General features: G+C 43.2%; 2 protein-coding genes across 2 annotated transcripts in view; both read right to left on the reverse strand.

The window, feature by feature from the left end:
* Positions 1–3063: 3063 nt before the first annotated feature.
* GHRL (ghrelin/obestatin prepropeptide) lies at positions 3064–6052 on the reverse strand. Its single transcript, XM_009875887.1, is given in 5 exon segments — positions 3064–3207; positions 3700–3755; positions 3758–3812; positions 4320–4456; positions 6001–6052. Coding segments are annotated over 5 exon segments (444 nt in total).
* Positions 6053–6913: 861 nt separating this feature from the next.
* SEC13 (SEC13 homolog (S. cerevisiae)) overlaps positions 6914–12539 on the reverse strand; it is a gene marked incomplete at its 5' end in the record, with an annotated part of 6206 nt that continues 580 nt past the window's right edge. Inside the window, 7 exons of the mRNA XM_009875888.1 lie at positions 6914–7320; positions 7721–7867; positions 8707–8827; positions 9332–9465; positions 10287–10420; positions 11194–11345; positions 11766–11881. Of these exons, the coding sequence (XP_009874190.1) occupies positions 7210–7320; positions 7721–7867; positions 8707–8827; positions 9332–9465; positions 10287–10420; positions 11194–11345; positions 11766–11881 (915 nt within the window). The remainder of the gene's footprint in view (positions 7321–7720; positions 7868–8706; positions 8828–9331; positions 9466–10286; positions 10421–11193; positions 11346–11765; positions 11882–12539) is intronic.

Below are 12539 nucleotides of genomic sequence, written 5' to 3' on the forward strand. Positions count from 1 at the left end.
GGCCTCCGGAGCAAGAGGGGCTGCACAGAAGGTGTCTCCGAGCGGGAGACTTGGAGAAAAACAGCCCCAGGTCCAGCCGGGCAGGTGAGTGAGCACCTGAGAGAGGTTTGTCCGGAGGATCCCTCGCACTGCGGGGCTCTGCCGCCCTCTGGAGGTTGGTGCCGTATTTGCAGAATCATGGAATCAGAATCCTAGACTGGCCGAGGCTGGAAGGGACCTCAGAGATCATCTGGTCCAACCTCCCTGTCACGGGCAGGGACGACTCTCAACTAGATCAGGCTACTAAAAGGATCCGTCCAACCTGGCCTTGAACACCTCCAGGGAGGGGGCAGCCACAACATCTCTGGGCAATTTATTCCAAAGTCTTGCCGCCCTCGTACTGAAGAATTTCTTCCTAAGGTCTAATCTAAATCTATTCTCCTTCAACTTAAACCCATTTCCCCTTGTCCTGTCGCTGGACACTCTTGTAAAAAGTCCCTCCCCAGCCTTCCTGTAGGTTCCCTTCAGGTACTGGAAGGCAGCTCTTAGGTCCCCCCGAAGTCTTCTCTTTTCCAGACTGAACAATCCCAGCTCCCACAGCCTGTCCTCGTAGCAGAGCTGCTCCAGCCCCTGGATCATCCTTGTGGCCTCCTCTGAACACGCTCCAACAGATCCACGTCCCTCTTATGGTGGGGGCACCAGAACTGGAGGCAGGATTAGAGGTGAGGTCTCACAAGAGCAGAGTAAAGGGGGAGAATCACCTCTCTTGACCTGCTGACCACGCTTCTCTTGAAGGCACCGCACACATCGATATTATTTATATTCTTTTTCTCTAGATCACCGGGAAGTAATGTTGGGGGGGTTGTGTTGTGGTTTTTGTTTGTTTGTTTTCCAAGACAACCTTGTAATGTTCTGCTCAATCAGCCGGATAAGCCACACAGCGTAACAGCCTGTGCCCCAGTTTGCGTTCCATAGGTGAGCTTGGCCATATTTTTTCTTCTCAGTGAGTGCACTGACCTGCACAACTTGTGTCAGAATTCTAGAAACAGTGATCCTAACTCAGTGCTTCTTGTTTTAAGAAAGGATTTATGCACTCTGTCTGACTGTGCCCTTCTTGTACTGTGGGGCAGCTTATGGATATGCTTGAAAAATACTAAATATAAAAAGAACACAAAGAGTAGATCTGCTGTGGAAGTGGTGATTGGAATTCAGTGTAATAAATGTGACTTTGGTGCTCTTTCTAACTCTTCCCTTTCATAATACTCCTGCCAGATTCACAGAGTCCATGTCTACATCCCTACCTTGGCTTTGTCTTCCAGGAATCGTTTACTCCTTATTAATCCACTTTGTCCTTCACTTCGTCCTTTTCCTTCTGGTGGGGTGTAGCACCAGACAGTGCTAGTGGCTTCCAAGGGGACACTTCATTTAGGTGATTAATAATGTGGCAGGGGAAGAGAGCATATTTAATAAAAAAAAAAACAGTTGTATTTACCTTTATCACATTAGCCTTGTAAAGAGTAGAATATCTTCAGGAGGAGATTCTAGAGAAAGTTCTTGGATTATCAGGTGCAGAAAAGAACATGTGCTGCATTGGAACATACTGGTTCATGTATTTGAAGGCACAAAAATTTACCTTGTACCTCTGGTGTATGCACCAGTATGGATATAGTTCTGAATCCAAGCAAGTGAACTGGAAAATGTTTGGTTTTTCTTTCAACTGAAAGAGATAGTAGATGGTTTCCTTGATAAGGTCCATATTAACAATTCGTTGGCAATTAAGCTAATTTGGCAACTGAAAGTTGAGTCATTGTCTCTCTCATTTGTGTAGTTTATTACATGAACTATCTAGTTTGAGCTACTCTTAGACAAACAGAAAACAACCTCATAAGTAGTTGCAGTTTCAGCATAAGTTTTATTTTCTATTACAGATGTGTACAGATGTATAAGGAGAGGTTTCCACCAGTTTTGGAAAGGATTCATATAGCCTTCAAGCATGTAATTTAGAATAATCACTATATTTACTAAGGAAAAGAAGTAAAGTAAGAAAATAAGCCTACTGTCAGTCTGTGACTAACCTTGCCCTTTATTAATTCTAGCTCTAGGTCTCCTGTTCTTCCTTAAAAGATAATCTGTTCCAAAGTCCTGTCAGGGCAAACTGCTCAGGTTCACATACTTCTTTCCTCTTTAGAGTTGTGAAATCTGTAGTAATTTCATTTTAAAGTAAAGCTTGAAGTAAATCTAGTGCTGTCTTTGTCCTTCATCTTGCCTCAGGTTTTCAGATGAGTTTCTAAAAAGGGAAGAGACAAAGATTATTTTGATAGTATTCATATTTTTCTGAAAGTCCTGTTCCAACAATCTGTTTAAAGCTCTACAAGTGCTCAGCGCACGGCAGAAGGTGGCTTTCACACAGTTATATTCTATAGGGGCACATACACAGAGGATGGTCTTATGTGTGTAACGGCCACAGAAGTAGCCCTTCAGAGTGACTTTGGGGGAGAATGGAGAGGAGCTTGGGCAAAGTTTTAAGAGCCTGAAAAGCAGGGTGAGAGCTGAAGCGTGAAGCCATTTGTAGTTGGAATGTGTAACCAGATAGGGAGACTGACATAAACATTTAAACAGAAGATTCGTAAAGATGAGCTTCATGTGGGTGAGGCTGCAAAGGTAAAATCGAGGCAGCTCGTGGCTGGAATCCGTCATTAGAACTTTAGTTATCAGTGACTCTGCTGGGACTACCTTAGTCACAGTGTAGTTCTTATCATGCTTCACCAGGAAAAGTCTGAAGGTCTCAGCTGAGAAAACAAGGAAACGCTGGGATGGGAGGGCAAGGGGGGAAAAGTGTAGGGAGAGGAAGCCTTCCCCTTCTGCCTAATCCACTTCAGAGTGGTTCCCTGAAGTTGGGCCAGCAGGTTCTGAGCATCAGGTACTTCAGTCGTTCTCTTAGTAGGGATTCAGTAACTTAGTAGTAGCTTAGTCTCAGTCAGTTCTGAAGTGCTGCTCTGAATGTCTTGCATGACAAATTAGTTGACAAAAAATGTTTGGTTTGTGCTGTTGGTGGCTTTGTTTGATGGTTTGTTTGCATTTTTTTTAAAGTTCTGCTTTTATGACTTGGTTGGCAGTGCCTTTAGCATTCTCCTCACACATGTCCCCTAGCATCTTCTCCAGCACTTGTCCATATTCTTGATACTCTTCTTTGGTTATCTCGACACCGATTTCAGAGGGAACGTTGAACTATAAAAGCATTAAAAGACAGAGTTTAGCAGACAAGTTCTGCACAAGGACACTGCAAGTTCATTTTATTCATAGGATTGATGATAAGCAAGAAGTACAAAAGGTTATTCCATCTAATCTCTTCTTGGTGCTGAGACATGTCATCAACCAGGGTCTCTACAGTTACTGCAGACCAAACTCTACAGTGAACTGGAGGAAAGAAAACTTTACCAGAAACTTGCATTATTATATGTTAGTTCTGAAATGTAAGTGAATTGTGGTCTGAATTACTGCAGCTATTTTTAAATAATTTCATGCCATCAATGCTGGCAGTTTTCCAGTGCCCTTTCCTATTTGCGTTTCAAGTTAAATGGGATTGTTGTTTTAATTTGCCTCCTTTGACAGAAATTGTGTTACCTGACCGCTCCCCTTAACCTGTATATATCTATATCTATATCTATATCTATATCTATATATATATATATATCTATATCAAGAAGAATAAATACAAACCTTAATTTCAACGCTGTTTCTGTCGTCCTCTGCCCCTGCTCCATCTGGATCCCAAAGCTTTCTGTGCCTCGATGATGTAATGGTGCCGTGGTTCTTCGTGGATCCTTCTGTTGCTAGAAAGCAGGCAAAATAGTATCAATATACTCTTTTTGTAATCAAACTAGTCTGCAGTGGGGAAATTAGAACCTGTAATTAACACAGATGCAGCAAATTAGCTGAAGGCATCATACACTCATGGATGTGTGATACAGAGGTCTCTAATTATTGTACTACCATTGCTGCGTTCGCTTTAACTGGTACTTGGTTTAAGGGTTCATTGAAGAACAAGCCCCTTAAAGTTCATTTCTAAAGGAGATGCTAACAAATGATTTAAATGAATGCTTTCTCCTCAATTTTCTTTTTTCTTTGGATTCTTAATTCTTGGTGAATTAAATTAAATACCTATTCTCATAGCATGAATAAAATGCTAATAGTTTGTTCCAGAAGTTCTCTGGAATAACTCCTTCCTTTTCCAGAAACTGTATCTCCTAAAAGCTTCTCTGAATGCTGTAAAGAATAACGGTTTTAAGGACTTAGAGGGGAGGATAATCTTGAGAAGGTATTTTTCTGATTTTTTTTACCTGTGGTTTTTTATATTCAGGGCTTAAAAAACTCGAGCCAGCCAGAGTAGGTTCTGTCCAGAGGATGCTGAAAAGAGTAATTCCCAGCAGAGTACTTCTGAGAAACAGGATTATCTTCCTGGTGCAGGGAGTCAAACCTGAAAACATAAGATGGAAAAATTAAACGTATTTTAGAACCTCTGTATTTAATTGAATCCTGATCCAAAGACAATATTTCTTGTGAGTTGAATGACCTGAAAATATTTCTAAAGTTAGATGTATAAAGCAAATGTAATTTTTATACGCTAAAGGTAAAAATATCCTATCCAAAAGCAGCTATTGCTTATGGTGTTTTCTTCTGGAACTAAGATGCAGTAACTGGAACAGACAGGCTAGTGGAGAGGAATTAATTACACAGGAAAACTGGCACAAGCTGAAAGTGATCTGAAGCTTTACCTGCTTATTTTTGTGGCTCCACCAAGCAGCTGCTGTCTGAAACACTTTATACGTAGAGTGGAATATTTGTTCTGTGCTACAATATTCCTGGAAATGCAATCTGGTATGTATTTAAATTCTGTGTAAACTTGACCTACTTTTAAAGTAACAAAATCAACAAAAATGAAAACTGCATAGATCTGTTGCTGTGCTTATTTATATGTATAATGAAATTGCATAGGGAATGAAGTCGGAGTTTCCTTTTTTCCTGCGTCATTACCACTGTTCCTTTTCAAAAATAGTAATAGCTGTAGCGTGTATGTTTCAAACAGGAAAAGCCCCAAACCCTTCTGTTGTCTGAAGGGGTGTTACAGCAATGGAGAGGCTGAGCTGTGTTCCTGACCTGTAGTGACAGCCAGGTTTTCTTCCCATTTTTGCCTCAGTGCCTTCCTTTTCCTCTGTATTCTCTCCCAGGTTGTTGTATCAGATTTTGTTGCCTTTTGCTGGGAGAGTGAAACTGGTACCTAGGAACCTTTGCTTCTGTTTCTTTAAAACCAGAACATTAACAAATCTGTAACATTTCAGTGAAGATTACGAGCAGTAGCTGAGGATCTAGAAATATCTCATGAAGTTTATTCTCAAGTGCAACTGTAACATTTTCATCTGATGCTTACATTTGCCATGAATAACTGTAACTTAAATAATCTTTTATCAATTTTAAGTGTTGGGGATACTTTGATCATTACTTGAAACCATTTTAATATATTTAAGTACAAAAGCTGAACTGGGCCTCGCTGCTAAGGAGGTTTGAATTCTGAAGTATTAAAACTCACAAAATTTAAAGGTAACTTTTAATATGGTGAATTATGGAACCCAACATCCCCACAGGCAAAACCTTTTCCTGTGTATTTACAGAGTTAATGAAGCACGATAAAAATCTAAGACTGAGGTTTCGTTTTTGAGCCTTTTTATTAGAGCTAATGTGCTTGATTTCAGGTTTGTAGCTTCCACAGCACTTAAAGCCAACCCAAACCCCTCACACATGTCCAGGTACTGCTCTACCAAAGGACAAGCAGGTATGGTGCTGGGAACAAACGCATGCCTGTTCAGCTCAGTGGTTTTGATTTGGATCTTAGTGGACGTGGAAAACAACTGGGGAGAAAAATCGTGCTTTGCTGTATAATTTGCAGTGGAACTGTTTAACGGGAACGCTGATCTCTAGGCGAGCTGCTTTTTTCTTTGCGGGCTGAGACTACAGAGCAATTACACGAGAGCATGAATGTTGCGTGCTTCTGTTGCTGTATAGAAAGATAATTCATTTACGCGTTTTTGTGAAAGTAACTAGGCTATTATTTGGTTAGCATAGATAATGATGATAAACCAGGTTTGTCTTTCTAGAAAGAGGGGGTTTATCATCCTGACTATGCCAAAGCAAAGACCATGCCTAGGACACACTAACTTGGAGGCTGGCCATGAATTCTTCACTTGTGTTGAAGAAGAATAAAGGGAAAATGTGGCCTTTTAAATACTTTCCCTCTCGTAGGAGGGGAAGTGTGATTCAGCCTTTAGCTGAAGGCACGCTGAAGAGTGGTTTGTTCGAGCCCAGTGACCTGACTGAAGTGCAATAGTAGGAGAGTTTAACTGAAGGCAGGACTTTGTTCTTTCTTACACTACCTACAGCATTAGTCTCTAGCGGACTAGTGCCCTCCTAGCTCTTGCCAAGGACCCTGTGAAAAAGATTATTAAATACAGCACACCAGGCTTTAACCAATCGGACTTTATTTTGTTGGTATTGCAACAAAAAACCCACCTGAGGAACAGTACACAAGTGTGGCTAAAAAAAAATCTTCAAATTACTGTGTGATTTATTGATGTTGGTTAAATAACCAAGTCTGAGATTATTGTGAAGCAAAAGACATATGCATTCCACTACTCCTTTTCATCTTCAGGAAAGCAGAGAGACTGTCACCTGTCCAAGCACCACTCTTCCCAGAAGGGCTGGCTAGCATGCTGTCACCTAATGCTGAGAACTCCACCGGTCCTCTTCCCTCACTTGAAACAAATTTCTGGCCTTGAAGGGACAGAGTACTCGTGCCCTTGCACAAAGGAGTTCGTGCCTCACCACTCTGACAGCCTCCTCCTGTTCCTGCTGCAGTGTTTGAAGCCTGACCACCGCACAATCCAATTCAATTTGATCCCTACACCAGGAAAGCAGAGAACCACTTCTTCAGCATCAAGGAGTAGTGTAAGGCACAGTGCTTTGCTGTGCTCTTTACCTTAACTTTAAGGGAATGTCAATTAAGGCTGACTCTCAACATACTGCAGCCTCCCAGCAATGGTTAGAGTGCTCATAAAATTGGGTAATTGGTTCCCTGTTCATGTCCAGTTTAGATAAAATCAGTTCTCGTTTGGTTCAAGAAACATTGCGAATCGGGTACAGCGATCACTTGTTGCCGCTGGAACGTTCCCTCAGGCGTCACTGCTCATTCTGCTGCCCCTCTGTCACGGCCGACACCCCTCCTTGGCCCTTGTTGACATCGCTGATACACGCCCACAGTCCGTCCACCGACTCCTTCCACAGCGTGACCTCAAAACAGACCAGGAAGAAGTTTCAGCCTCAGCACATCCTCAGTTTTCCATCCCCTCACAACTATCACATCACCAGTGTGGTGATAGTCTACAGTTAGAGAAGTCAAGTGCAGCAGTGCTGTTCTAAGTGTTGCTGTGTACTAAATAATCATCCAGTGGTGAAGAGAGAGGATGCAAACTCTGCATTTCTATCTCCACTAAGGATTAAGAATGTAGTGCAAGGAGTTTGCAAAGATTAGGATCTTCCTCCCCTCACGATAAGTCAAAAGAAAAAAACATTACAGCAGCAAAGGAGAATCTACAACAGTCTTAACTTAAACAACAGTACCAACAGGCTGTCTGATCTCAACTCTGAGATACAGCACGGCAGGAGCAGAGGGCAAGGCAGCAGTACTCACTTTATTGTCTCCTCCCGACACTGCAAGGATGTTGGCAGTAATGGACCAACTCACGTGCCAGACAACATCATTGAACTTGTGCAGCAGCTTGGGCGACCATGAATTTCCAGAGGCATCATCACACGTCCAGATAAACACTCTGCCATCCTGCGAAAGGAAGCACACCGAGGTGGTTGGACCACTAGTTACAACACAGAAAAGACCTTGGACTACACTTCCAGAGCACAGCTCCACCATGAACCCTACCCATGCCCACAGAGATTTTGCTAACACGGCAAAGGGGCTGTTTTCTTACTGTAGCTAAAAGCAAGGTAAGAGTACAGTTCTCTGATGAGAAAAGCCACATACAAACTGTGACTTGCAAATACCAGAGAACAGCTCCCAAAATAAAATCACAGAAAATAAATAAAATCAAATCATGTGCTGGGCCAGAAGGGACTTTATAAGGTCATCTAGTCCAACCCCATAGAAATTTTTTTCCCAGAATGAGATTTTGCTTTTTATACGCTGACAGCAAGTTAGCACCTTACTGAGAAATCATCCTGCTACAAAAGCAAGCATTTACAGGATTATTAGCAGCCAGAACACTACAGTCAATATGAAGACTGAGCACATGAGAGCTGATTAAGAATGACAGTTATTAGAAAACAGTATTTTTAGCTGGCAGTTCAGTGATCTAGATCTAGAGACGTTAAAATGCAATGTTACCGTGAAGGTCTTTCTCCCAGCAAGACCATCCTGCTCAGGATTTGAAAATGAAAGGTAAGACTTTGGTACAGAGCCACGCACACAGAAACCTTTGTCCAGAGATGCTTCCACAGGGCTCCGGAATTTGGGAGGAACAGAAATCAAAGCTGTTATGCACAGCCCCAGACAGAGCAAAGGACTGCCAGGAGGACCCATTACAGCAGTTCTGCCCTTACTGTTCCTTCACCAGAGAAAAGGGTGTCCTGAGCCTGCCGCTATCACTGCGACAGAAGCCTCACCTGTGAGCAGCTAGCAATGGTGCTCGTTGGCAAACCTATGGATGGAGCCCAGGCCACGTCCCGAACCCAGTCACTGTGAGCCTCCAGCTTCTGCTCTTCCTTCCACTGACCATCTTCTTCCCTGAAAAGACACTGACGCAGTCAGAAGGGTGGCAGCAGCAGCCAGCTGTATTTGTCACCCCCTGTTCCAGATGGAGATGTCAGACTCCTGGTCTGTCCAGACAATACAAAGCACAAGCATTCCCCACTCTTCTCCAAAAGGCTCTATGGCTTAAATGGACAAAATCCCTCCCAGGGCACAGAAACCAGCACAGGCAAAGTGTATTTGATATTCAGAATGAACACACATGCAGAAGTCTGCTGTTGTCCCGTGACTGTGGTAATCAGTCAGAAAGCCACTTCCCAAGATGAGATGAAGCGGGGTTGACACAAATTGCTACAATCAGGTGAGAGATTGTACATCACCAGGTTGTTTCCATTTTTAAAGCCCCTCTCCAAAATGATAATTCAAAGATGAAAGCTTAGAGATGCTGAAAATATTACCTGAGATACTAACAAGGACATTCAGAGAATATAAAGAGTATCAGGTTTTAAAAGTTCTTGAGTCTGGCAACAGGGCACTTACTTCCAGATCTTGACAAGGTTGTCACAGCCACCAGACGCAAATCTTTTGATGTAGTTTGGTTTTTGACCAGATGGCTGTTCTATAAGGCTTCCTGGGACAACAGCAGGAGCCCAGCTAACTGCGTTACATCCAATCTATTTAATGAAAAGATATCATTATTAAAAGTTGCTTCCTTTAAATAAATAAATAAATAAGAGCCGCTGAAGGGGCAAAGGATACTGAGCACACTCTCTTTTGCAGGGAGCCGGGGGAATAAGCCCGTCTTAGGAAAACAGGAATCTTTCACAACGCTGGACGGATACCGAGTGAACAAGAAATCCAGATACAGTCTAGTCTCAACAAGGCACTTATTCAGAGCACCTGAGGTAGCCAGGTAACTGTTTTATGCGCAAATATCGTCTCGGATGTGCAAACAGTGGAGACAGATATAAGCTGAAAAGACGCAAGACACCCACAGTCACTAAGATTTAGGAATGCAGGACTGGAAGGAACCTTTGGCCCGGAGCCCAATTTCCTTTTATTAAGCACCACTGCCATTAGCTTACAAAGTTCTGCTTAAGCAAAAGTTCCCTCTGTTTTGGGAAAAACATGAATCCTCCATTTTTTTAAGCTTCAGTTTACTACCAGCCAGTTTGTACAGGTGTTCTTAGTGCCAAAGCCATTTCCTACCAGGAACTTCCAGCACTGCGTTCAACAATAACGCTTCATTACCAGGTATTGGCGATGCTGTTTAGTAACCTCCATATGTCCTGTTTTCTACTTCATTTCAGTGACTACAAAGTATACCTTCCCAGTCTGGATGAATATAAAACAAATCGTTCTTGATTCTGGAAACCGTTTCGTGTAGCTTCACTGTATTTCAGTATTTATCCAGCCTCTAAGTTCTTGGAGGCATCAGCTCAGTGTCTACCTGTAGCACCAAGAACCCTGTGCTGCTCCAGGGGAAGAGACTTACCGTATGGGCATTGCTGATCTTTTTGATTTCCCACTGCCCGTCACCCGTGTAGCTCAGTAACGAAATGGCCCCATCAGAGCTCCCGCAGGCCAGGATCAGTCCGTAGTCATGCGGCGCCCAGCAGACAGAATTCACTGTGAAGGGTGAGACAGACCGGATTGCAACACAGTAACTACCCAAAATTAACTAAGAGTCACTGACTGATATTAGTCACTGACTGATATTAGTGGCACCGTCCCTAAAAGCGAGCCGCTTGGAAAGCTGGGAACAAGAGTCCTGGCATTCCTCAGTGTCAGCAAAGCCAGTCAGTTAACACAGCTTACGGGATGACAGAAAACTGCCTTTGTTTTTGGCACTCTTTTAGAATGAGAACACCAAAAGAGCCCTCTTACTGAGAGATTAAAAACTCGGACTATCCCCTGCAACAGCAAAGAGTATCGCTGCTGAGCAGCACCAAAGCTGAACGGCAGGCACAGATTGAACATCTAGATCAGTAACACAGCAACGCTGGAGACTTCTCAGACCCGCAGCCAGCAAGACCAGTCATCTGAACAAGGCATTTTCCATTGTAAAACAAAAACACAACAGGCTAAAATCCACCTTTTTCTTTTATTCCTGTAGTGGATACAGACAATATTTTCCTGAAGAATTCAGGACCCTACCGTCTTATTTGTATGAAAGCTGATTTATTTTGAAAACCACTCCTATGCAGACATAGCATGAATCAGCACAAGAAGTTATCCAGCAATAGGACATTACATAAATTCTGTTTATGCTGAACACACTTACTGTCTTCTCCATTAATTTACACCTGCCTGTTTAATAGAGGCTTTGGTGGCTTTACTGCCATCTTACCTAAATCCTCTCGTATACCCTGTCTCAGTTCCCAGCTCCAGAATCCACACACCTGAGGAATCGTGCCCTGTGTACTCGTATGTCTTTTCCCACGTGCCATTTTCTTCCTTCCAGATAATCACTTTCCTGTCATAGGAACAGGAAGCCAAGATATTTCCGTACATAGGATGAGCCCAGGCAACCTGCCACACGGGACCTTCGTGCCTGCAAGAGACAACGTTATTTGGAAAAGTTGAGAGAAACCTGTATCATTACTGTAAACGGTTGTTCTGTCCACGATTAACACAGTGATATAAACAGTGAGTAATGCCTGGGTGAAAAACAGCGTATGGGACCACGAGACAAGGTTGCTGACAGAAAAACCAATTCCAAACATTTATCCTTATATTAGCAATTAGGGCTGCAAGTTGACTTCTGGAAAATTACAGGCGTCAAGTATTTAATGACTGAAAAAGCCCCAGTGTTATTTCTAGCCATCTCTGTGTCCCCCTCCCAGCTCTCAACAACCAGCCACAGTAGTTATTACCTCGGAAGAATTTACCACACATCTTGTTACCAAAAGGCAAAATGACAAAATACAGATTTTTTTCCACAGATTACAATCTTCCATTTACGAGACTTTACCCTCTCAGGTCCGCAATGAGGATTTGCCCTCCATTCCGAACATCAAAGATTTTCACGGATCGGTCTGAAGAGCAGGTCGCTAAGCGGGTGCCGTAGTAATCCATCTGAGCATCGTGCTGCAAGGCACCACAAGAGCTGCTGTCAGCACGTGGAGCTCCGCTGTTAACAGAGCCCACTCAGAGTTGTCACATAACCGAATCCCAGCATGACGGGTTATAAAGCACAGTTTTTAAACAACCCAGACAAACCGCTTAAGTAATCTATTTCCACAACTGCTGTTTTCACATACAAACATTATGTAGGAGTAATCTCAGGAATTCAGAGCAGTAACACAGCATTTTCAGGAGAGGGCAAGAAGTTAGTGCCACTGACTACAGACCCTTGATTAGTGACATATTTTTGTTTCTTGCCAGCGGAAGTGGCTGTAAGAATACCGACACCTCTTACTGTTCTTTGACACTTCATTAGCTAACGGGGCTCCTTGCTTCTGCTTTGAAATGTTCCCTCTACACATACTTATACAACTACTCCCAGAAACACCGACACAAAGGAAAATCACTTTGATCTGCTTGCGCTCTGCACCACTTTGTATATGCACAAAATCACAGGATGTTGGGGGTTGGAAGGGACCCCTAGAGCTCATCCAGTGCCACCCCCTGCCAGAGCAGGGTCACCCAGGGCAGCCCCACAGGAACGCGTCCAGGCGGGTTGGAAAGTCTCCAGAGCAGGAGCCTCCACACCCTCTCTGGGCAGCCTGGGCCAGGGCTCCCGCAC

The sequence above is a fragment of the Apaloderma vittatum genome, unplaced genomic scaffold, assembly GCF_000703405.1.
Source record: "Apaloderma vittatum isolate BGI_N311 unplaced genomic scaffold, ASM70340v1 scaffold6589, whole genome shotgun sequence".
NCBI lineage: Eukaryota > Metazoa > Chordata > Aves > Trogoniformes > Trogonidae > Apaloderma > Apaloderma vittatum.